General features: G+C 36.6%; 1 protein-coding gene across 2 annotated transcripts in view; it reads left to right on the top strand.

Annotated features, from left to right (window-relative positions):
- Nucleotides 1–22,619, top strand: part of RAB3IP (RAB3A interacting protein) — a 50,212-nt gene extending 27,593 nt beyond the window's left edge. The window contains exons 4-11 of one of the 2 annotated variants that reach the window (XM_084878916.1): nucleotides 4,054–4,149; nucleotides 10,669–10,746; nucleotides 12,005–12,208; nucleotides 16,105–16,233; nucleotides 17,725–17,837; nucleotides 19,371–19,470; nucleotides 19,551–19,620; nucleotides 22,267–22,619. In XM_084878916.1, coding sequence (XP_084735042.1) covers nucleotides 4,054–4,149; nucleotides 10,669–10,746; nucleotides 12,005–12,208; nucleotides 16,105–16,233; nucleotides 17,725–17,837; nucleotides 19,371–19,470; nucleotides 19,551–19,620; nucleotides 22,267–22,349 — 873 coding nt within the window. In that variant the 3' untranslated portion in view covers nucleotides 22,350–22,619. The remainder of the gene's footprint in view (nucleotides 1–4,053; nucleotides 4,150–10,668; nucleotides 10,747–12,004; nucleotides 12,209–16,104; nucleotides 16,234–17,724; nucleotides 17,838–19,370; nucleotides 19,471–19,550; nucleotides 19,621–22,266) is intronic. The other variant, XM_084878917.1, reaches the window with a different exon arrangement.
- Nucleotides 22,620–26,337: the final 3,718 nt, after the last annotated feature.

The following is a 26,337-nucleotide window of genomic DNA, read 5'->3' as shown; positions in this document are numbered from 1 at the left end:
CATAAAACCCCATCCCAACACACACACACACAATCTCCTTTATTATCCACATTCTGCAGCAGAGTGGTCCATTTGTTAGAATTGATGAACACATCATCATTCCCCAAAGTCCTGCATTTACATTAGGGTTTACTTTTGGTGTTGTACATCTATGAGTTTCAGCCAATGGTTTATTTTTGGTGTTGTACATCTATGAGTTTCAGCCAATGTATAGTGACATGGATCTACCATTACAGTATCATCCAGAATAGTTTCACTGCCCTAACAATCCACTGTGCTTTACTTATTTATTCCTCTCTACCATCTAAACCCTGTAAACCATTTGTCTTTTGACTGTCTCCATAGTTTTACATTTTTTAGAATGTTATATAGTTGGAATCATACAGTAAGTAGCCTTTTCAGATTGGATTTTTAAATATGGTAACATAATTTATTTTCTTCCATGCCTCTTCATGGTTTGGTAGCTCATTTCCTTTTAGTGCTGAGTAATATTCCTTTATCTGGATATACTACCACAGTTTATTCATTCGCTTACTGAATTTTTTTATCCATTCACATATATTTTGGTTGCTTCCCAGTTTTTGCAGTTATGAATATATAAACATTCAAGTGCAGATTTTTGTGTAGACATTCTTTTTCAACTCCTTTGGTTTAATATCAAGGAGTATGGTTGCTCGATTGTATAGTAAGATCTGTTTAGTTTTTGTCAGATTGCTTTCGGTCTGTCCATCAGCCAGTTACCTTCCCAGAGACAACCTGGTTAGGAAGTTCTTATGTATTTCCTTAAAGTCTTTCTATATGCACGAAACTATTGAAATATGTAAAGGTATGTAAGCACTGTTCACATCTTGAATTTTTTACTTAAGCTATCTTGACTATTTTCTCTCAACATTCACATTAACCATAACCCCAATCCTGAAATTGAACCCATTTCATTATATGGATTACTGTAATTTATTTAAACACTTCCTTATTAATAGGTATCTAGGTTATTTCTAATATTTTCCCATACCAGTCACTGTTGTAATAAATAGTCTTATGTATATTTTTAAAAAAGAATATGTATAATTTTATAAAAACCTGAACTGTCTTCCACAGAGGCTGTTCCATTTTGCATTCCCACCAGCAAAGAATGAGAGTCCCTGTTGCTCCCCATCCTTTCCAGCATTTAGCATTGTCTGTGTTTTGGTTTTTGGTGGTACTCATTTTAATTTTCATTTCCCTGGTTTCATATGATTTGGAACATTTTTTTCATGTTTATTTGCTCTCTGTCTTTTTTGGTGAGGTGTCTGTTCAGATCTTTTGCCATTTTGTAACCAGGTTGTTTATTACGATTGAGTTTTAATAATTTTTTGTATATTTTGGACAAACATCTTTATCAGATATGACCTTTGCAGATATTTTCTGATGTTTTCATTCTCTTGACATCCTCATCTTTTAGTTGTAGTTCTATAATTAAGTATATTTGCTTCTTATCCTCAGTCTTGAACATTAAATCTTCTTCATTTTTTTTCTTGATTATCTGAAACTCATTCTCCACTTGACCACTCAGGCATGCTCTGGGAGAGTCATCGATAACTCTTTGTCTCTGACATTACACTTGAAGGACACTTTGGCTGGATTTAAAATGATCTTGCCTGGTGGTGTGGCTCAGTGGATTGAGCATCATTCCATGCACCAGGAAGTCTCTGGTTCGATTTCTAGTCAGGACACATGCCCCGGTTGCAGGGGGCGTGCAGGAGGCAGCCAATCAATGCTTTACTCTCATTAATGTTTCTATCTTTCTCTCCCTTTCCTTTCTTCTCTCTCTCTAATCAATAAATAAAAAAAAAAATCATTAAAAATTAAATCTTCATCTCACTTTTTTTTAGTACTTAAAAATATTACTGCATTGTTTCCTAATATACTAGTAAAATGCTGTTGATGTTTAATTTTCTTTCCCATTTAGGTGACTTGGCTTTGTGTTTAACTTTTTTTATTATGAGAACTTCACAGATTTTTGTTGGTTTTTCATGTTTCAGTGAATTGGATTTTCCTGGAATGTGGGAAGGAGATTCCTGTGAAGGAGTAGGATAAACCACTATAACTTTCTCAGTTTTACGTTCAGGGCTTTCCCTTTCCCTTCTATTGTTTGTTTGTTTGTTTGTTTGTTTATTTATTTATTTATTTATTTATTTTATATATATTTTATTGATGAGAGGAAGGGAGAGAGATAGAGAGTTAGAAACATCGATGAGAGAGAGTCATCGATCAGCTGCCTCTTGCACACCCCCTACTGGGGATATGCCCGCAACCAAGGTACATGCCCTTGACCGGAATCGAACCCGGGACCCTTCAGTCCCCAAGCCGACGCTCTATCCATTGAGCCAAACCGGTCTCGGCGCTTTCCCTTCTATTGTTATTGGTGTATGTGTGTAGCCACTTCTCTCAGAGGTAAGCCTTACTCAAGGTTTCTCCTCTAGCCCAGTGTCTCTGTGAGCTTTGCAGGCTTAACATTACATCATAAGATATATTTTCATAGTGTTTTCTGTGATCTGTTTCCTTTGGAACTTTGCTCTCACCTTCCTCCTCTAATATCTGAAACTTCTCTCTATCTCCATTGTTCCTGCCCTGCAGTTTGGTTTCAGATAACATGAGTTTTTCCCTTAGCGTGAGCGTGGCACTCTGTCCTGGGAGGGTTTCTCTGCTGGATGCTTTGAGAGAGCTTAGAGTTCAGAGCTTCACAGTAAGACTGTTGGCTGCCTCAGGACAGATTTATGCACTCACCTGCAATATGGAGCCTGAGAAAACTTTTTCCTTTTCCCCATTTGTTCTCATTCTGTTCTTTCAGTTCCCACCAATGGTAGAATCCTCTGCTTTTGGGGATTACAAGATTTTCTGGGTTCTGGGATTTTGCAGGGTGCCTCTGTATTCCCATTCCCTCACTTCCTGTTGCTCCCTTTCACAGAGTTGCTGATCCTGCATTGTTAGCAGTGCAGCCACCTTCCTTCATAGTCTACTAGTAAGCTTTGAGGGGATTCTCTTTTACCTACTTTTATTAAAGATGTAACCATTGGGTTTTTCTGATATCCCAGTGGTATATTTAGCTTTCAGGAGTCCTTGGGAGATTCAAAAACTATGCTGCCACCACAATAATTACACAACTAAGTCCTTATTTTTTAGTTCAATTGTGACCAATATATAAGGAGCTTGGATTTTTTTTTTTATTATCCAAATTTGAATGATTAATTTAGGGCAACATAAAATTGCATATTAGTAACATCTTAAAATGTTTTTCATTTACATCAATTTTATTTTTTCAATTATAGTTGATATACAGTATTATACTAGTTGCATGTATAGACCCCAGTGATTAGACCAGCAGTTGCCACTGGTGGTCCATGAGATCTGAAAGGTTGGCAACCGCTGGGTCAGATATTATATAACTTCCTGATCATCCCGATAGATCTCGTAGTTATCTGACAGGCATATTGTAACATGTTAATATAGAAATTTTCTAAAAATTTTTGTGACCTACTGGGAGGTATGTATAAATGTAAGATGTGATTTTTGTTGTTAACATTCTTCTTGATTTTAAATATGCATCATTTGCCTTTTATTGTAGTGAATTAGTATTTAGACTAATTGCGGTATATTACATAAAATTATAAGTAAACAATTTTTAAAGCAAAAATGGGCAAAAAACTTGTTGAACTTTTATTGAATAAGCATAGTTGAAGAAATTGCTTGCTTGATGGAAATAAATATGTTCAGAGAAAAATTAAAAGAAAAAAGAATGAAATCACTTGTTTATTTTCACACATAATATATACTATTTAATCTTTGTATGTTTTATGAAACATGAAAATTTAATATGTGAGTTAGAATTATTTGTAATTTTAGATTTGCCTCATTGTCTTCCACATAGCAAGAGCTAAATAAACATTTTCAGTGTGCATATAGTAGGAGGGGACAGTATTAATATTTTGTAATCATATTAGTAAAGGTTATATAGTCTGCTGAATCTGACTTAAAACTATGGAAATCCAAAATAAAATGATCAATTTCTCACAGGAACTGAAGTTAAAAGATGAAGAGTGTGAGAGGCTTTCTAAAGTACGTGATCAACTTGGACAGGAATTGGAGGAACTCACAGCTAGTCTGTTTGAGGTTGGTCTATTTACATCTTGGCCAAAAGCAAAGTCATGATTTTTATATATTGATAGAGTTGTTTTTTGAGGGAATCTTAAGGAAAAATATGCTTAACTTTATACATATTTATAAGTCTTCTAAGAAAAAATAAAATTTTTAAGAAATGTAGAGATTGCAACTTAAAATGCTGTGAAACGAAAAAAACACTATGGGCTACCAGTATCAGGTTGTTTAAATATGAATATGTGGAAAGAAAGGAGGTAAATTTAATTTTTATTTTCATCAAATACTTAGGGACTGCTTTAGAGTAACTGTATGACTCCACAACAAAGATGGCAAACCTTTGATGTATATCTGATATTGGATAATTTGCGGAATGTTAGGTAATACATACTTCTTAGAAGGTACACCTTTTTGTCTCTAGACTACCACTTGGGACCAAAATGTTTAACCATTTCTGTATATATGTATACAGAAATATACGTATATACAGAAAGAGGCTTATATAAGGAATTGGCTCATGTAATTATAGAGGCTGGTAAGTCCCAAGTTATGCAGGGTGATTTGGCAGGCTAGAGGTCTGGGACAGCTGATGGTGTAGTTCCAATCTAAGTCCAAAGCCTCAAGACCCAGGAAGAGCTGATATTTCAATTCAGGTCTGAAGGCAAGAATTCTCTCTTATTCTGTGGGGATCAGATTTTTGCTCTATTCAGGTCTTCTACTGAGGCCCACCCACATTATGGAGGGCAGTCTGCTTTGCTTAGTCATCTGATTTAAATATCCATCTCATCCAGAAACACCCAGAATAATGCTTGACCAAATATCTGGGCATACCCTGTGGCCCAGTCAACTTGACATACAAAATTAACCATCATACTTGGCTTTGCCCAAAAAATGCTAGAAATACTCCCTGATCATTTTGACAACTTATAAATATCCATGAGGGGTGAGTAGAAAACAGTACTTCCTTACTGTTCAGAATCACTTCCATGGATGCTTCCTTTAGGTTAGCCTCCAGAAAATCCCTTATCAAAAACATTGATATGTTATGAGAATACCTAATGGTGTTATCACCTATCAGTATTTTTTTTCTCTCAAAAATTAGTTCTTAAAACTTTTACAAGATTTTAGGGGGAAAATTTCTTCACCCTTTATTTGTATTTATGCAGCATCTGTTTCAGTGTTGGATTTGCATGTTTGCTCACATAGTTGCAATTCTAATACATTTTGTAGGTTGTTCCCCCCCAAATAAACCCCTTTTCATGCTACTGCATAGTTAGTGTAATGAAAGAATAATCTATCAAATACATATTCCACAGTTTCTATCATTGCAGTGGATATCTTCAGACATGTGAGCTTTCCCATGCGCCTTCTGGTTCCACACTTGTTTGCCCTCTAATTTGTCTTTGTCTTTTTGGAGTTATTTTCTTTCATGAACATTTAAAAACTAATTTATTTTATTTAGTTAACTAGTCATTGGAGATGAGAGAAAGAGAAATTTAAGGTGGAGGAGAGTGGAAAGTTAAAGATATGAAATAGGAGCTGTGTGACCTGTTACATGTACAAGGGGTATACAGAAACATGAGACTTTTTCTTCCAATATTGTCTGGCAAAAGAAAATTTTGTAATGATATGGATACTAGAGAAGAAAGCAAGTGTGTTATACTACTTATATTAATTTTGATTTCTTACCTGCCTGCCCTACTTTTAGCCATGCATAGCTCCACCCTTCTGTACTGACATATATATTCTGTTAGATGAAATAGAAGTAAACTAGCAGAAAGAAACTTCTTCCTCTCTGTAATGGGATGTGAAGTACCAGAAATGCAGTTTGTGCTATTAATGAAAAAGTATATCTAAAAAACATAGTTTTGGAGTCCCTAACCTTCATTGACACTGTAAACTTTTTGGGAAAGAAATTACTGTGATTAAACATGATTTTGGTAATGAAGAAAGTTGTATTTAAACCAATTATTTATGAATTTTGAAAACAGTGCTTTAAGTTTTTCTCTGGTCTTAATTGTGATCTCAATATACCATTGTCTTATGAAAAGAGTATTTGCTTACATTTTATGATATACATGTATAGTTTTAAGAATTAAAGATTATTCTGAATAAAATCAATTTGTACAGTTTTGATAAATTTACCATGTACATTCAAATTAGGAGTTTATTAATGTATTATGAACAAATAATCTTGAATATAATTATGCTTTGTATGTAGCAAAGTTGAGTCTTAAAAGTATCAAATCGAAGACTTTAAAGTTACATATATTTTTTTTTCTTCTGGTATCTCAGATTTAGAGATAAAATGAATTCTATTGAAAGAATGCTGTACAAAGTAGTCTACATTTAATATAGGTAATCTTAAGATTTTAAAAGTATTTTGTTAGCCAATTTTAGTAAATTTTTGTGCTATATATGGTTTTCTTTCCATAATGCTATGAGGCATAGAGTACAAATTATTATTTTAATCTGTGAAGAAAATGAGGCATAGATAAGGAGCAGTGCTGGGACTCAAATTCATGACCTCGACTCTTGCCTTGAGAACTATGAAAATCAGCAATTCCTTTATGTCAAGCCACAGAAAAGGAGTCATCACTGAGGCCCTCTTCATCCTACACTGAAACTCCAAAAGGTCCTGTGACAGTACCTGGATCACATGAAATAACCTGTCTGCCTTTCTATTTTGAATCTGCTGTCACCATCTTCCTAGCCACCATCGTTTCTTACCTAGATCGGTATATAGTACCAAACTTTTTGTTCATGAACCTGATCTATAAAAAAAAAAAGTGAGCATGTACCTTAATTATGATGAAGATACTTGATATTTACTGAGTGGTCCCTGTGTGCTAGGCACTGTTCTAAGAGCATATGTACTTATAAGTTATATGCATACACTAACCGTCATAATAATGTGTTACATAAATTATAAAGCAATAATTTTGAAAAGAGTAAGAATAAAAATGTGTGGAGTTTTTTATAATACCGTAGTACAATATATTTTCTTCTCACTAAAACATACTGTGTATATGTGTGCATTTGCTCACAGGATTGAGCAAAAGCAGATTTATAGTTGTTTTTATGGAAAAGAATGCATTAATTATTAAATGATAATACAAGAAAAAAAACTGACTTGCATGCTATAACTGCAAACCTACTTTTGCTCACCCCTGTATTTAGTGAGAAGAGTGTGATTGAATATGTTATCTTATTTTTGAAAATCTTGTATTAACAATTTGTTATCCAAATTAAGTTCTGTTCTAAATGTTGTTTTTTTGTGTTTTATTTTGTTTTTTTTACAAAATTATATTTAATGTTGCTGATAACTAACATTGATCCAAATGGAAGAAGTATATCTTTCCCTGTTTTAAATAATTATACTAAAATTTCATTTCCATTGTCAGTTACATGAAGGTTTTTTCAAAAAGTCTCTACTGAATTGACTGAATTTCTGTCTTCTCTAATAACAAAAAATTGTTTTTGCAAACTAATCAGAAGATTAGAAGTAATTTGTACTTTGAGGAGAATTAGGTTAAAAATTCTCTTTTCAAAGTTTGTAAGTATAAAGATTTGAATGTCTACATAGAATAGAGGTATGCCAACTACTTCCTGCAGGGTAAAACTAGTTTATGTCTACTTCTGTACAGCCTTGAGCTAAGATTGGTTTTTACATTTTTTTATTTATTTAAAATTTATTTATTTATTTATTTATTTATTTATTTATTTATTTAATTTATTTATTTATTTTTACAGAGAGGAAGGGAGACGGTTAGAGAGTTAGAAAAACCAATGAGAGAGAAACATTGATCAGCTGCCTCCTGCACACCTCCTACTGAGGATGTGCCCGCAACCAAGGTACATGCCCTTGACCATAATTGAACGTGGGACCTTCAGTATGCAGGCTGATATTCTATCCACTGAGCCAAACCAGTTAGTGTGGTTTTTACATTTTTAAAGGGTTGCAGGGGATCAAAAGAAGAATATTTTGTGACATATGAAAACTATATGAAGTACAAATTTTGGTGCCCATATATTTTTAAGTTGCAACAGCCTATATGGCTCACAAAGCCAAATTTACTAACTGGTTCTTACAGAACAATTTGCTGACTCCTGGCACTTCTGTCATTTTGAGCTACAGAGTGATGAAGTGATAAGAAAAACTTCAAACTTTAAAAATGTATTTATTTATTTATTTATTAAATTTTCACCTGAGGCTATTATATTTTCCCATTGATTTTTAGAGAGAGGGGAAGGCAGGAGGAGGGTGAAGAGAAAGACATTGATTGGTTGCCTCCTGCATTCACCCCTACTGGGATGGGGATGGAGTCTGCAATTGAAGTATGTGCCCTTGACTGGAATCAAACCAGGGACCCCTCAATCTGTGGGCCGATAATCTACCCAATGAGCCAAACCAGATGTTTTTTGTCCTATGTGGTACTTTTTTAGAGACTGTGTTCCCTCATTCTAGCTCTCTTTTCTTTCCTTCTGCGACTTCAGTTACATGTGTGCTGTATCTTTTCACTGTGTCCTTTATATCTTAAGGGGAAAAGTCACCCCTAATTCCAGCTCACTTTTCTGGGTTTACATCTTCTGTTGGATCTTGGTCCCCGAGTCCTCTATTGTTTTATTTGTTCTCTAATGCCTTCAAACACATTAAAACAATTGTCCAGCTCTTTTAAGAGTTCCCCCATGGGAGGTTTGTGCAAGTTGCATAGTTTACTATTAGTGAAAGTGGAGTCTCTTTGTTTTTAAACATTTAAACATTCTCTCTATAGCATGAGTTACTCTACATTTATAGTTAAAATGTCACTATTGAAGAGTCAGCTTAGATACGTGTATTACTTTGAAAATATTTGCCATCAGTTCTATTTGACAGCTACTTATCATTTCAGAAAAATTGAGCAAATCTGAAACATTTGTTTATTTTCACAGGAAAAATGCTTACTTCATTATTAAATTTGATAGCTTTTGAGGACTTTGACACAAAATAACTCGCACAGTTGTTAATGGGAGATTTTCACAGTTAATTTCATCTCATAAAACTTTTATAGTAAAGCTTCTTTTATTTAATATGTAAATTCATGTTCATGGGCACTGCAAATCACTACAATGCTGTAAAACCACAATTCACTATAATACTGTAAAAGGAGCCCTAGTCAGTCTTGGTTCAGTGGATAGAGCATCGGCCTGCAACTGCAGTGGATAGAGTACATGCCCTGGACTCATTCTGGTCCAGGACATGTACCTTGGTTGCAGGCTTGATCCCCAGTCCTGGTCAGGGCACATGCAAGAGGCAACCAATCGATGTTTCTCTCTCTCCCTCTCTCTTCCACTCTCTCTAAAAATCAATGGAAAAATATCTCTGGGTGAGGATTGACAAAACAACAAAAATACTGTAAACGCAAATGAACAAATAGGAGAACCACTGTCAAACTCTGAAGTGGAGAACTTCCCCTCTTCCACTCCACCACTAGATAGTAAACAGATTTAGTGAGGGTGTCATTGTCACACCATTTATCAAATATCTTGAAAGTAGTTTCCTTCTTCCCATCCCCATTCCTCCCTCTCTTCTTTCCCCTAAACTGCAAATCTGAGTTCTAAACTACATCCCAGGGGACTATCTTGAGCACCCTATATACTGTTTCAGTCTGTCATTAATTCTTCATAGGGATTATTCCATACCGCAGAGTAATCTTTTAGAAATACAAGTTCAGTCATATCATTCTCTTTCTTAGAAAACTATAAAAGTTCATACCTCACTTAGAATATACCCAGAATTCTTGCTCAGATATTTTAATATTAGAACAAAATCAGGATGTAAGGTCCTTAAGAGCAGGAAACTTGACTTTTCCTAGTATATTATGAGCACCTGGAATGGAACCTCATGCAGAGGTGGTGAGAATAAATGTTTGATGAAGAAATATATGAATAAAAGATAAATACCTGGAGTTTCCTATTTGTGGCACTATAAAATTAAGACCTCATTAAATATTAAACTGATTTATCTCTTTAGATTTCTCTGTACAAAGTCATTACTTCATATCATTTGTGGATTTTTTTAAATTGAAATCTCTATGGCTTCTCAGCTTAATTTCTGTAACTGCAACACTATTGATGATTTAATATTTTTGCTTGTCCCTTCTGTATGTTTTTGCTGTAACACACACACACACACACACACACACACACAGTGGTCAAGTTTTAAAAACCTAACTTCAGAGAAGTTGGGTTTATCATATGGGTCAGATATTTTCTTCATCACATTCACAGTCCTTTATTCAACCATGGATCAGAGGGAGTGACCTCAGCTTGGCTGCCTCAGTGGTAATAGGTACTTAAAAAGGTACCTCTTCCTAATTTCTAATAGTTTTTTATCTTCTGACAACTGTTATTTCAGTAGTTGACATTGATTAGTACTTATTTTCAGGCTAAATTTTGGTAGTATATCTTTGCTTGAATCACTTATTAAGAGTTTTTTAAAAAAATAAATGCTAAATACTTAGTTTCCAAAATTTGAGATGTTAACTTTTTCAGGAAGCTCATAAGATGGTGAGAGAAGCAAATGTCAAGCAGGCAACAGCAGAAAAACAACTAAAAGAAGCACAAGGAAAAGTAAGTTTTTACTGCTTGGAGTAGAATAAAATGTAAAGAAATTAGTGATTACTATTTTTTATTTTAACTACAGCACTGTTTTATTAGGGATTTCATTAAGATTCAATCTCTGGGAATGAAAGGGTCAATTAGGCGGTACAAAGCCCATGAATTTCACCAGATTTCATAGTAAACCACCTGCTGAGGATCCATGTGGGATTGCCACCTCATTCTCGGTACAGATTATTATAAGAATACTGTTTAGGCCCACTTGCTGGTAGGAGGGGTAAGTCTCTCCCACCCAAGACATGAATAGCATGAAGGCCATGAAGCTGAAGAGGTGCTTACACATGAGATTCCAAGAAACAGGCCTAAGGGCCATGTCCACTTGGTTTGATCCACGCATTTCAGTCCCAGTGAGTCGGCTCGCCCCAGGTCAGTCTCAGGTCTGGGTGGTCCAGTCACACCATAGATCCCTCATGTGCTGTGAGTGGTCATGGGGCTTTGGGTAGAAACCATATCCTATGCCATCATCCGGGTACTACTCATAGTATTCCACCCGCTGCTTATATTTCTTGGCTGTAGCAGACTGTTCTTCTGGGGTCATGGGATACAGCCCCAGGTCCGGTCCTGGGTAAAGAGGGAGGCTATCTGTGCACTCAGAAGCACCAGGTTCTGGTTACCCTTTGCAGCCTTCGGACTCTTAGGACCCTCTCCTGGCTGCCACCATTGGACCTTTTTCCCATTCCTAGTGATTACTGCCTTAAAGATGCTTTACCGGTTTCTGCATTTTGTTCTGATTGTAAAGTAGTGCTCATTTTAGAGGATGTGAGAAATTATAGGAAACTGTAAAGGAGAAAATAGCTACTATGTAGATTAATAATGAACATATGGTGCCCATTCATAGTAGAACCAAAAGATTCAAAGGCTTGTGAATCACAAGTATTATCAAAAGGATTATATGGTCACGTTTTAAAGTTAATATTTGTTTTCTTAATTCATTGAAATGTTATTAGAGTTTACTATTTCAGGGATATAAATGTTAGACATTTTGATAATCTTTAAAGATCACTTGATATTGTGAATAGCAAGCTAAACACAAACCATGTGGAAACATAAGAACACTTAGCTTTCCTTTCCTTTTATTAATCCCCAGGAAATACAGGTGAAACTTATATTTCATTTTTGAAAAGAAAGTGTTTTAATAAAATTGCTAACCTTTAGCTGCCTTTGTCATTAACTGTATTTAGTTATGAAATTATGTTGATTTCTTTTCAAGATTGATGTACTTCAAGCTGAAGTAGCTGCATTGAAGACACTTGTATTGTCCAGTTCTCCAACATCACCAACACAGGAGCCTCTGCCAGGTGGAAAGACACCTTTTAAAAGGGGGCATGCAAGAAATAAAAGTACAAGCAGTGCTATGAGTGGCAGTCATCAGGACCTCAATGTGATACAGCCATTTGTAAAAGACTGCAAAGAGGTAACTCGTCAAGGACTGTTCCCTCTGACTCTATTGATACTTACTTATTCTCATCACTGAGGTGTCAGTTATGATTTTTGCCAGCAAAATTTTCTAGCAGTATTAAGATGGGGGAGGCTTAATCTAGAGTTGGCTGCTTTCAGGGATTCTTCAATTCCATTCTCTACCTGGCTGACCTTGGAGTACCTCCTGAAAACTTGGTAAGTGTTTTAATCTCAATATTTCATTTAAGGAGCAAACTGTCATGTTTTGCATAAAGGAGAGTGGGTAGCTTTTGTGATCTGGCTAGCTAAAATTCAATGCTAGGGCACTTTAACAAAATAAGGAATGTAAGACGTGTGAAAATAAGGTGATTTCTTGAAGAACAGTATGTTGCTTTTAAATTCTGAGAGAAGTTAAAATCCTATAGTTAATTTAGATAATTAAGCAACAAAAAATAGAACTAATAGAAACTTTATCATTAAAAAAACAAAAACAAAAACAAAACAAAAAAAAAACGTAGATAACTGAGATAATGTGGAATTATTTTTGAGTTGCTTTGAGTAAAAATTATATAATTGTAAAATATTTTTTACTTAATCCTTGCATGTGATAAGAATGCATTTCCAAGGGGATTGATCAATAATTTATGGAGCAGCCCTTCCATTTATTTTTTAAAGAAAATATTTCTCATTGTTGATAGTATTACAGATATCTCCCATTTCTCCCCATTTACCTCCCTCTTCCCAGCCCCCTCCACCCCAGATCTTCACTACTCCATTGCCTGTGTCTATGGGCTACACCTATCTCTCTCTATATATAAAAGCCTAAGCGATCTTTACGACCGCTTGATCAGTTGCTATGACGCGCACTGATCACCAGGGGCAGAAAGCTTAACACAGGAGCTGCCCCCTGGTGGTCAGTGTGCTCCCACAGCCAACCTCCTACGGCTGACCAACCTCCTGTAGTCTCTCTCCCCGGCTGACTGGCCAACCTCTTGAGGTTCCTCCCCCTGGCTGGCCTGTCAGCCCCAGTTGGTCTTCTATTGGTCCCAATCACTGGCCAGGCCGAGGGACTCTACCTGTGCATGAATTCGTGCACTGGGGGTCTAGTAAGTATATAAGTTCTTTAGCTTACCTTTTCTTGTCCCCCCACCATTTTTTAAAAGCTGTATTTAACATTGGTGAATTCAAGTCCATTAATCTTTAAGAAGCTATGTGTGCTCATTCAGTTAAATGTTTACCTGGAGGCCAGGACTTTATTAAACTGAATAACCAAAGTGGTTACATATTTTAATTAAATTACATTTTGTTTAGTTATCAAAAGATGCTATGAGAGAGTAGTTCAGTACTTGTCAAATCTGACTGTAACACAATATAAAATTCATGTTGGTTTCTGTTAAACCTTTAAGGAACTTTTTAAAGTCATAATTCAATTTCTTTTAATTTAAATAGTATTTTTAATTGCTTGGTACAACTTGTATTTTGGCTACAGTTTCTCAGTGTTTGTAATTTGAACCTTTTTCCTGACATTTACACTGACAAAATTGAAATGTTTCGTCATGGAATATTTTAAAGTTTTGTTTTTAGTTTATGAAATTCCTTAAAATATGAATAGGCAATATATAACTTCAAAATAATAACTTTTTGCTTTCTAGATGTATCTGAAATATAGTGGCAACCATACTTTGGTAAAAACTGCTGTTTGAATTTTAACCCTTCTAGTTTGGCTCTTGCACCTGATTAAACACGGGAAAAAGAAGCTATTTACCTTAGCTTTCAGGTGACCTGGAGGCTAAGGCAATTTTCCCTTGCCTGGGACCAGGACCACAGGAGATTAATTCCCACTAACTCAGTATCCTTCAGAGATAGAAACTAAAGATAACCTCTGAGCTCTGCTTCTGCTATCGCAAGATAGGGCCACATTCCAATGTCCAGCAGGATGTGACTAGCAACGACCCTGCAGGCTGTCCCCAGTCTTTAGAATGTAGTCTTTAGGATTTAGAATTTAGAACAAAGGAAAATTCTTGTGGTTTGAACCTTTAAAAGGAACTGCCTACCCCTGAAACAGTTCAGTCCTGTGGAGTCCACCTGCATGCTCTTGTGTCTGTCCTGGCCAGTATTAATTTCAGTAAAACTTTGCCTGCTTTTTAATCAGTCATCAGCCTCCGGTGGTCTTATTCTGAACCCAGGGTTCGACCCCACAACAGTATCATGTATCCTAATGTTTTGTGAAAAACATATCAAAACATTGGAATACAAAAAATTTCATTAGACAAAGGAAACGTGTACATTTGGCCTGTGTACATCTTAATAAAAGATATAGCAATCCAAAAGAACTAAAACATACGTTTCTGTAGAAAATGTGGTGAGAGCGTTCAGTCATGATAATCACGTCATTTAAGTCATGGTGATTGAGGCGCACTCACGTGCACTATGCAAGGCTTTGGGGGCAGTCACTGAGATGTGAACTTGAACTTTTACTAGTGCTTTGCTGTGTAATCTTATGCAACTTACTTTATCTCTCTAAGCCCCAGTTTCCTTTTCTATTAAACAGAGATCATAATATCTATCTCATGTAGCTGTGAGTATTAAATGTTTATGAGTGCTTACCATAGTTCCTGGCACTGAGACCATTTTTAATAAATAGTTTAAATTATTGCCTTTAAACTATAATCTCTCCTTAGAGCACCACTAATCTGCTGTGGCATTTATGCCCCTTAAAGTAGCGGTCGCCAACCGGTGGTCTGTGGACCACTAGTGGTCCATGAGGTCCGAAAGGTTGGTGACGGCTCCCTTAAAGGGTAAATTTGACAAGGAAAATTAATTTGAAAATGTAAGTATTACTCATGTGCTAATATTTTTATTATTTTGCCTTTAGCTTTGACTCAAGGAATTTATGGAATGGGATGAAAAAATTTCACAGATTGCCATTATCCACCTTAGAGAAAGTCTGTAGGATAGGTTGGATATGCTCAGCCTTTTGTTACTTTCCTGTAGACACTAGCACCTCTGACTCAGCTATCCTAGAGGTCAGAAGTGTGTCAGTGCCTCACTTACAGTGTGCAGTGCTTCTGGTCAAGGGCACCTCAGAGCTGCAGGAGGCTGAGGGACACTACTTTGCTTGGGTGGCTGGTGGTAGGTACAGCTTTGTGTGTTCACAGGTATTATTAAGCTAGACTAGGAAATCTGTAGTGAAAAAAATACTTTGAGAAAATTAGTTAAAAGGGAGGAGGGAAAGAGAGGGACATCGGGAAGAGTGAATAGGAAGGCTAGTGCCAATCTGGATTTGATGATTCAGTTAGTAGTTCCTGGATATTCATATACCAAAAAAAAGAAATCTAAATAAATGTTATATTTTAAGCTAGTCAATTTAGGACGCTTATATGTTTACTTCTTTTAGTCTTGCTGCTTATACAGTAAACACTATGGAAATTCCTTTGGAAATGCTCTCAGGTATTATTAGAACAATTAGCATAATTTTTAACCCCAAACTTCTGGTTTTGCAATTTAGTCAGTCTTACTTTATTCAAACAATTTATTTAATTAACTAGAGTCCAAATTAATTTTTGATTCTTTTTAAAAAAGACTTGTCATCATTTTTTATATTTAGAATAGTGTGCACATGTATCTTAAGAGGAGCTCCACATTAATATTTTGGAGGGATAATGATAGCATCACTAAATACCATAATGGGTACATTGAAAAGGGCCAATTAGTCATTTGGGAGTTTGGATTTTTAAAAAAAGAAAAATTGCTACCAAGTATTATAACTAATAAAGAATGGTTCAATTTATTATTTTAAATGAAGAGCATTTCTTTTTCAGTAATGTTTAAATAAGTTTTGGTTTATAAATTAATTTTATATTTATACTTTTTAACAAGTTATTTTGTGTGTTTTTTTTATTTATTTGCTAGGCTGACTTGTCTCTGTATAATGAATTCAGATCTTGGAAGGATGAGCCCACAATGGACAGAACGTGTCCTTTTTTAGACAAAATCTATCAGGAAGATATCTTCCCATGTTTAACATTCTCCAAAAGTGAGGTAATTAAAAAAAAATTAATAGGAATGCATTAGAGTTGTTTCTGTACCTTTCATTAAACCACATTATATATTTTAATAACTCTTATATACATAAATTATAAAATGTCAAGTTTTACCATTTTTCCTGTTCCATATCAGGATCATAATTTCTTGGCATTCAAGTGCTTAACATCTTATTTGATGGAGGATCATTCACACTGCAGTGTGTATTGTATTGGAGTGAAGTATTAAATATGTGTTGGGGTAGGGCTTATTCTTGATTCTCAGTCCAGGCTTCAGTGTAAGGGAACGTCTATACTCTAAGATATTCGTTGAATTTATTTGTACAAGATAAAAACTATATTTAGTTTCTTCATCTTTAAAGTGGGAAAAAATGCCTTCTTTGTCTATAGGATAGGGTTGTTTAGAGGATAAAATGGAGCGAATGAGGTATATAGACAAATACTTTTTAAAAATATAAGGCCCTGCCGAAACCGGTTTGGCTCAGTGGTAGAGCGTCGGTCTGCGGACTGAAAGGTTATGGGTTCGATTCCGGTCAAGGGCATGTACATTGGTTGCGGGCACATCCCCGGTGGGGGGTGTGCAGGAGGCAGCTGGTCGATGTTTCTCTCTCATCGATGTTTCTAGCTCTCTATCTCTCTCCCTTCCTCTCTGTAAAAAATCAATAAAATATATTTAAAAATAAATAAATAAAAATATAAGGCCCTATACACATATAAGATCACAATTTTAATTTGTTTGGGGAAGGTGTATATGTAAATATCATGCCAATCAGTTTTTAAGATAGTTAATCCTAAAAGTCTTATTTATGTTAAGTCTTTAGAGGATTTAATGATAACATTACTTGTAAGGAGACGTTTAGATGAGCAGTAAAACTCTTGATATGTAGACGCGTTGTTAATTGTGGCTTTGTGCCTGGTTTTAGGCAGGCCATTCAGAAATAATAGTTTTGCCACCCGGGAGTTTCATTGCCTTTTTCTTCTGTTGTTTATTAGTTGTTAACATCTCCATCTGGGCATTTAATATTTGATAATTCTGTTAATTCTTTTATAGACTCTTGTACACATAAATGCATGTTCAGAAAAGTACATAACTATTATTAGTATATGTTGCTGTGTTATGAATGATCAATATTAAAAATTGCATATATTTAGCAAAATAAAGCATTACGATATTCATTTTGAAGTTGCATTAACAGTAGATGTTAATTGTGAGGAAGATTGAACAGAGATTGGAATTAATTCCTTTAATCCTCTTCCAGATAATGAGAAAACTTATTTAGCTATAACTGAATTGCCTTTCATAACAACGTTTGAATTGTATAAAAGAATTTAAACCAAAGTTACGTAGTTTTGTCTCCCCTTACCCCCCAATTGGCTAAGGCCAAGCTAGTGGAACTTGGAGAAATGATTTTAAAAATAAGTTGATTGTAGAATACAAATTTGATAATTTTCTGCCAGCATAATGTCTAATACTTTTTTTTTTTTTAAGTTGGCTTCAGCTGTTTTGGAGGCTGTGGAAAACAATACTCTAAGCATTGAACCGGTGGGATTACAACCTATTCGATTTGTGAAAGCTTCTGCAGTCGAATGTGGAGGACCAAAGTATGTTTTCAAAACCTTGTCTTGTGGAAAATACTGAGTTTTAAAATTTGTACTTCTTGAGTTATTTAGCTTTTCTAGTTTTAAATGTGGTTAAATATCTTGTCAGTTCTCTATTTAGGGCCTGTGCAGCTCAAGCACAAGACTCCAGTGTGGGATATAGCATTTCAAATTAGAATCATTGAGGAGCCCTTTTAATTACAAAAATGTACTAGAGGCCTGGTGCACAGATTCATGCACTGGTGGGGTCCCTTGGCCTGGCCTGCAGGGATTAGGCTGAAACCAGCAGTCTGACATCCCCCAAGGGGTTCTGGAGTGCAAGAGGGCACTCTGCAAAGTTGCTGTCACTCCCCAGCTCCTATGTTGAGCATCTGCCCCCTGGTGGTCAGTGCATGTCATAGCTACTGGCTGGTTGCTTAGGTTGATAGATAGATAGATAGATAGATAGATAGATAGATAGATAGATAGATAGATAGTAGATAGCTAGCTAGCTTAGGTTGATAGATAGATAGATAGATAGATAGATAGATAGATAGATAGATAGATTAGATATTGATAGATAGATGATGCTGTGAAAAAGCTCCTAGATTTATTGAATTTTGAGTCCTGCCTGTGGTTGTCTTGACATGGCCACACCAAATGTTTCCTGGGCTTTATATGGCCCATGGGTTGGACATTCCCCACCCCTGCTTTAGTGGGTTATAAGTAGAATTTTTGTTTGTTATACATACAGGGTGTCCCCCCAAAAAGATACACACTTTGAATGATTATAAAGTCAGTGTTTATTTACATACAGTTCATTTTCAAAATTTAAAAGAATCTATAGAAGTGAATAATTTTTTTTAATCAATGCCCATTTTCAAACTGATGACCATTCTGGTTCAAGTACTACTAATAATGTGAAGCAATGGAATCATAATCATCAAAAAATCACAAACATTAAGAATCATTTTGTTTGGATTTGTGTACCCTCAAGTCATTGACTGTTGCCAGTTTTGTATTATAAATTTTGTCTTTTATGTGTCCCCATAAAAAAGAAGTCTAGTGGTAGTTAGGATAAATTTCTTTATTCAAAGCTTCACCAATTATTTCAAATCAGTTAAACCTGAAAAGGAGTGAAAATTGAGTTATCAACTGTTTAAATGTGTATACATTTTTTAGGACACCCTATATATGTATAGTTCTATGTCTTCGGTTTCTGTGTAAAATATTTATTCCCCAGGTTACCATCAAAATTAGTTTGGAAAGACAGTGATTTAGACCAAGTCTTATCAAGCATGAAAACAGGATAGGACATATATTTAAAACATTTAGTTTCTATTTCTAGATCACTGTTAATTTTAGGCTGTTAAGCTTATACTAGAATATTAAACCCAAAAGGGGAGGGACTTGATTTCTCTCATCTTGATAGCCCAGCATCTAGAACAGTGCCTGGTCTATAGTAGGTTCTCAAATATTTGTTGTCTTCAGCTTGTACAGAGATAGGGGCAAAACGCCTTTAATTTAAAAAAACTAAAATGTATCATTCTTTTATAGAAAATGTGCTCTCACTGGCCAGAGTAAATCTTGTAAACACAGAATTAAACTAGGAGATTCAAGCAACTATTATTATATTTCTCCTTTTTGTAGATACAGGGTAAGTAATGTAATGAATTTTAATAAAGCTCACTGATATGAGACATTTTATATTTATGACATTTTCTCCTTTTGGTCTAGATCACATCTGTGTGTAACTTTTTTACATACATTCGATATATTCAGCAGGGACTTGTGAAACAGCAGGATGGTAAGTTCTTTATTCATCTATAATAATCTATAATAATAAAAGCATAATATGCTAATTAGTCTGGACAGCTGAACGACATTCTGGACATCCTTCCGTATAAAGCCATAATGGCAGTGCTGAGGCAGAGGCGGTTAGGGGAGATCAGGCAGGCAGATGAGCAGTTAGGGGAGATCAGGCAGGCAGATGAGCAGTTAGGGGTGATCAGGCAAGCAGAGTAGTTAAGGGTGATCAGGCAGGCAGGTGGTTAGGGACAATCAGGCAGGCAGGCGAACAGTTAAGGGAGTGTCAGGCAGGCAGGCAGAGTGATTGGGGAAATCAGGCAGCCAGGCAGAATGATTAGGGGTGATCAGGCAGGCAGGCAAGTGGTTAGGGGTGATCAGGCAGGCAGGCAGAGTGGTTAGGAGCCAGCAGTCCCAGATTGCGAGAATGTGCAGCCTGGGCTGAGGACAGTGCTTCCCTTCCCCCATGCACTGGGCCTCTAATTATGAAATATTTATATAACAGTTCAGTAAAAAGTATAGGACACAGTAATAAAGCTCAAATAAACTTTATTATTGCTATATTTATATTGAGTCTTTTATAGTTCTAATAAAGTGTGTAGAGCATTTGGGAACAAATGTCTCTTTTAAAACACATTGAGTTTAATCCTTATATTTGTTTCATTTTACTCTAATTTTGAGCTTTAAAGCAGGCTCAGTTTTAACTTTTAAGACATAATAAGCCAGCTAGTAACTGTAAGAGGAGTACAACATTGAATTTACTCCTTAAGAGAGAAAAATGAGGAAGCTCTAGACATGGTCAGATTCATTTTAATTGGTAAAAACTATGAGGAGCTAGCAATTTTGTCCTGTATTTTCACGTTAATAAAGCAGTCATGAGGATAATTCTGAATGGAATAAAGATTGCTATGTTCTAAATGAGCAGAAACAGGCAGATGATCTATCCAGGAGAGCCACCTTCATGCAAGTGTTTTCGGGTCTTTCATGGTTAATGATGGTTTTACAGTCCAATGTCTTACATACCAGCATAAAAACAAATGCACCTGACAGCTTTAAAGCAGCACTTCATGGGTACACATGATTGTTTTAGACCAGGAGTCACACACATGGCGAGGACAAGGCCATGCCAGTTTTGTATATGAAGTTGTGGGAAAATGTCTGTTTATATAGTATATTTTTAGACACTGAAAATATTTTTACACTTGAAAACTAATAAGAATCCTTCTATTTTTATTAGGTAAACCAGTGAATCTTAATTCTCTGGAAAAATTAGTCATGCCCATAATAAAGTAGTTTAGCATTTCTCAAGCTCTGGTATACTCAAACAGTCATATTTAGTTAGAATCCCATATAATTAGATTTTAATGCCTAAAAGAATAAAGGTGGAAACCTGTCTGTTAAATTTCAAAAGGCTGTGTAGCATAGTCTTTAAGCTGTGCAATACTTTTTATGACTTAAATAAAATTGAAGTCTTTTTGAATCCCTTTGGTAGATAATATGACTTAAGCTGGAGAACAGAGGATTTATGTTATGTTCAGGTGTCAAGCATATTTTTTCTCCTTGTTAAAATGAGAAATGTTTTTGTAGGGAAGGCTGAAAGATAATTTACTTTATGTAAATAGAATCATGAGTGATGGTGATAAAAGTAGTTTCTTCTCTGGTTCCCATCACTCTTCTACTTGACAGTATTGGATGCACATCATATACTGTGTGGGTTTGTAGTAAATAAATATTAATGTGAAAATCTGTTTGTTATCTGTGCCTGTGCCAGAAAGAATTTAGAGCAGTTAAAGCGAAAGCAGCGTTTCTCAGCCCTTGCACTGTTAACATTTTGAACTGGGTAAGTCCTTGTGGGAGATGATCTTGTACATTGTAGGATGTTTTAACAGTGTCCCTCGGCTTGGCTCACTAGACATCATCAATGAAAAGTGTCTCCAGACATTGCCAAATGAACCCCTGGAGACTAAATCTCCCCTGGTTGAGAACCACTGCTCTAAATCAGTCTAATCTGATCATTTGTCAGATTTTATAGTCTGAAATATAGAGCCATCTTTTTTTCTACTTACAGAGGGGCTCACACAAGTAGAGCTAATGGAAATTTATAGATCATCCTCTACATTTGTTTTTATTTCTAATTTGAGCCATATATAAAATTTTTCCCTATTAGTCACAAAGAATGTTACTGAATTCTCTGGACTGTCTCTTGTTTTCTTTTTCACTCTCTGTTAGTATTAATGAAAAGTGAAATGACCAAGATGTAGCAAACTAGAATAAGAAGATCTAGAAGTTAGATAACTCTTGCATAACTGAGCACTGAGTGTAATTACTTATGAAGGCAACAGCATTGCCATTTATTCAGGACAGTGAAATGCATACCTTCTGTTGGGCTAAAGTGTGACAGTCACTGATATATTTAATAAAAAGTGATAATAAACTGGTGAGTACTGCTTATTTATTAATAAAATTGGGATGCTCACAAGTATGTGAAGAAGTTAGTGTGAAACAGTGATGGAATGTCTAGGCAATTAGGTATGTCATTAGGACATGCCAACTGGCATTTGAGTTAATCTTAAATTTTCATTGAAACAAATTAAAAATAATTAAGATGGTATTTTATAATTTATGTCTCTCTCTTTTGTTTGTATAGTTGACCACATGTTTTGGGAGGTTATGCAGTTGAGAAAAGAGATGTCACTGGCAAAGCTGGGATATTTCAAAGAGGAGCTCTGATCCTCTGCCTGGGACCATGCACGAACCTCCCTGACGCCTGGAAAATGGCTGAACATTTCCATGGTTACGTGATATTTATTCCCCGGTGTGGGCCCAGGACTTTCCCCCCTTTTCAAATTACACCAAGAAGTACTGTGATTTCTTTTAAACCGGCCTGTGCTATGTTTGCTCGTTCTTTAGTTGAACACACTATAATGAATTACAAGTGTCCTAGTGATTGTAATTTATAGTCACCAAAAAAAAACCTAAATAAATAAATACTAGATCAAATGTGTTTTTGTTTTCTCTTCTAGCTCTGACACAGCACGTGGGGCCAGTTGAGTGGATTGAATTATAATTTTCAAACTTCCAGCAATCTGTGGGAAGCAAAGAAGAGGGCTGAGTGGACAGGATTAGCTTCTGTCTTTACTAAGATGACTCTATTTTTACATATTGGGATTCAAAAAAATATTTTATTTAAAGAGACTTCTGTTTGAAAGTCACTGTTTTATTCATTCTGTACTTTGTAATTTAAAGAATTCCTTTATTGTGGTGATTAACACGTTAAGTGCCTAGCCTGTTTTGTCTTCTGGACTGAACGTATAGTATCAGTCACCAGTGATTAACATGGTGCTTAACGTATTAATCTTATATAATAAAAGCCTACTATACTAAGTGTCTGGTCGGTCGTTCAACCAATCAAAGTGTAATATGCTAATGATACGTTAAGGCTGCTCAACTGCTTGCTGTGATGTGCACTGACCACCAGGGGAAAGACAGTAGACTGGTCGACCAGTCCTATGATGCTCCAACTGGTAGGTTAGCTTGCTGCTGGGGTCCAGCTGATTGGGACTGAGTTAGATGAGCCGGAAACACCCTGGAGCCTTTCTGCAGTTTCTCCCCAGTTGGCCAACCTCCCGCATTCCTCCCCAGCCCCGATCATGCACCAGTGGGGTTCCTCGGCCTGACCTGCACCCTCTTGCAATCCAGGACCCCTAAGGGGATAACAGAGAGACAACGGAACAACCAGTGGGTATGATGTGCACTGACCACCAGGGGGCAGATGCTGAATGCAGGAGCTGATCCCTGATAGTCAGTGCACTCCCACAGGGAAGCACTGCTCAGCCAGAAGTCAGGCTGATGGCTGGCAAGTACAGTGGTGGTGGTGAGAGTCTCTCCTGCCGTTGTGGCAGTGCTAAGGATGTCTGACTTCTGGCTTAGTTGGATATCTCCTAAGGTAGTGGTTCTCAACCTTTCTAATGCCGCTACCCTTTAATACAGTTCCTCATGTTGTGGTGACCTCCAACCATAAAATTATTTTCATTGCTACTTCATAACTATAATTTTGCTACTGTTATGAATCGTAATGTAAATATATGTGTTTTCCGATGGTCTTAGGCTCTACAGCAGTGGTTCTCAACCTGTGGGTCTCTAAGTTCCAAACTAAAACTGACATCATATGGAGAAATTATTTATTAAAATTATTTATAAAAGGAAAGTTGCAACCCACAGGTTGAAAACCGCTAGCAAGGTCGCCTAAGATCATCAGAAAATACAGATACTTACATTACTATTCTTAACATTAGTAAAATTATAGTTATGAAGTAGCAACAAAAATAATTTTATGGTTGGGGGTCACCACAACATGAGGAACTGTATTAAAGGGTCGTGGCATTGAAAGGTTAGAACCACTGCCTTAAGGGCTCCCGGACTGCGAGAGGGTACAGGCCAGTCTGAGGGACGCCTCCTACCTCCCAATGAGTGCATGAATTTTGGGCACTGGACCTCTAGTTAATATAATAGAGGACAGTCACATTTTTATCCCAGAAATGCATTCTTGAACATCTTGATGTAATATATTTCTACTTTGTGTATGTTGAGCACGGTAATACCATGTTTCCCCGAAAATAAAACATCCTCTGAAAATAAGACCTACTTATAGGTTTCCTTCTGAGTGAAATATAAGGCATCCCCCTGAAAATAAGGCCCCACCAGGCTCTGTCTCAGAATGAAAATTAATTTACCGTAAACTGGTCACTAGGGCCACCCCGACCGGTGTCTAGCAACCAGTGACGTTACGCGGAGTCCAGACATCACTGCTGTATGGAGGTGGAGCGGAGGTCAGAGTGAGCGATGAGCGCGGGGTGGGAGAGAGGAGGAGACTTTCACAGACACGTGTAGAAGAACAGGAGGATTAGAGCAGACGGGATGCAACGAAGGTGGTGAGTGCTGGTCTGTCTCTGGTGACACTACCTGATGCTTGAGGCCGCCCTCATGATGACTGAAGGTTCTCAGTCAGTGGCAGACCCTGCTCCAGCACAGATCCAGGCCCCAGCAAGCCCAGTGACAGTCCCCAGGCAGGCCCCAGGGAGTAAATGTCTGATAAAGGGTTAGGGGAATGTCTGTGAAGGTGTTCAGTGGCACAGGGATGGGGGGAGAGGAATCACTTAAAATGACACAGGAGGATCAGAGGGGGCAATCAAAATGACACATGAGGATCAAAAGGGATTACTAAAATGGTAATCCCTCCTCTGATTCTCCTGTGCCATTTTGATTCCTCCCTCTGATCCCTCCTGTGTCATTTTAAGTGACCTCCCTCCCCCCATCTTGATACCCCAATTCCTTTTTTTTACCCCTAGAAATGAGTGCAAAAAGAAAAAGCTACTCCGTGGAGTACAAGAAAGGAATCATGGAAGACTCTTGGGGCCAAAATCTTACTGCTTTCTGCAAAGAGAAGATGTTGAGTATCCGATTGGTCTGAAAATGGCAAGCAGAGTATGGTAACCTCATTGAACAAGTGGACAAAGGAAATGCTAAAAAGCACAAGTGTGGATCAAGTAGCAACCATTATTTTCCCGAGCTGGAAGACCTGATCTGTGAATGGATTGTTGACAGGAGAGCAAAGGCTTTGGTTGTGATTAGGGCTCAGATTCAAGAATTTGTCCTTGCAATGGCACCACAGTTTGATATAGCCCCCGAAGACTTCAAAGCATCATAACACTGGCTGGATAATTTCCTTCAGCAAAGTGAACTGTCTTTAAGAAGATGTACAACATTGTTTAGGTTGGAAGATACTCAAGTTATTAAGTGAGCACTTGCATTCAAGTTCTTTATTGATGATGCTGACTTCTCTAAATACAGTCTTTCCAACATGATTGCTATGGATGAAACTGCAGTGTTTATGGGCCAATCATCTCAAACAACAATTGAACAGCAGGATGCCTCCTTGATGTACATTCCTTCCACTGCTTACAAAAGTGCACGTGTTTCCTGTTTTTTGGCAATTCGTCTGGATGGCACTAAAACCCCACCTATAATCATTTCTAAGGGCAAGAAGGAAAAGATTGAACGTGTTTTGGGCGTTTTTATTCTCGAAACTGAAAAAGCCTGGGCCACACAAGCAGGTATAAGGAAGTGGGTCAATTTAATGCTGCCGCTTTTTATGCGAGGGAGCCAAAGAGGTCTGCTAGTCTGGGATGCAGCCAGCACTCACCACGCTAAAGACATGAAGACATTTCTTCACGAAGAGAAATAGATAAGATAATGATTCCTGCAGGAATGACGGCCTATCTCTAGATTCTTGATATTGCAATAAACAAGCCATTCAAAGACAATTTGCACATGGAAATTAATGACTACATTGAAAATAGAATGAAGAGAAATCAGCATGGAAACTTTGTGAAACTTAAACTGCAAGAAGTTGTGACTTGGGTGAAGAATTCATGGGAGAAAGTCACTGACAGTTGCATTGCAAATGCACTGCAAGCAGGCTACCTTGACAAGAAGTACTCATTTAAAGACAGAGCTATTGCTAAACATGAGAGATTTGGTCCACTGATTCTGAAAGAAATGGAGTCACAAGAAATTCACCAGGAAATTCAGAAATTGGATTGTTATGATGATGTTCCAGAAGATGATGATGACATGATTGTCATTGAATAAATGAGTAAATTCTTGATACTGTAGGATTCACAGTTTGTCTGGTTTGTGTTGACAACTACCGTACTAC

Source organism: Pipistrellus hanaki (genome assembly GCF_964339955.1).
Source record: "Pipistrellus hanaki genome assembly, chromosome: 3".
Classification (NCBI taxonomy): Eukaryota; Metazoa; Chordata; class Mammalia; order Chiroptera; family Vespertilionidae; genus Pipistrellus; species Pipistrellus hanaki.
This window is presented reverse-complemented; position numbering and strand designations above follow the sequence as displayed.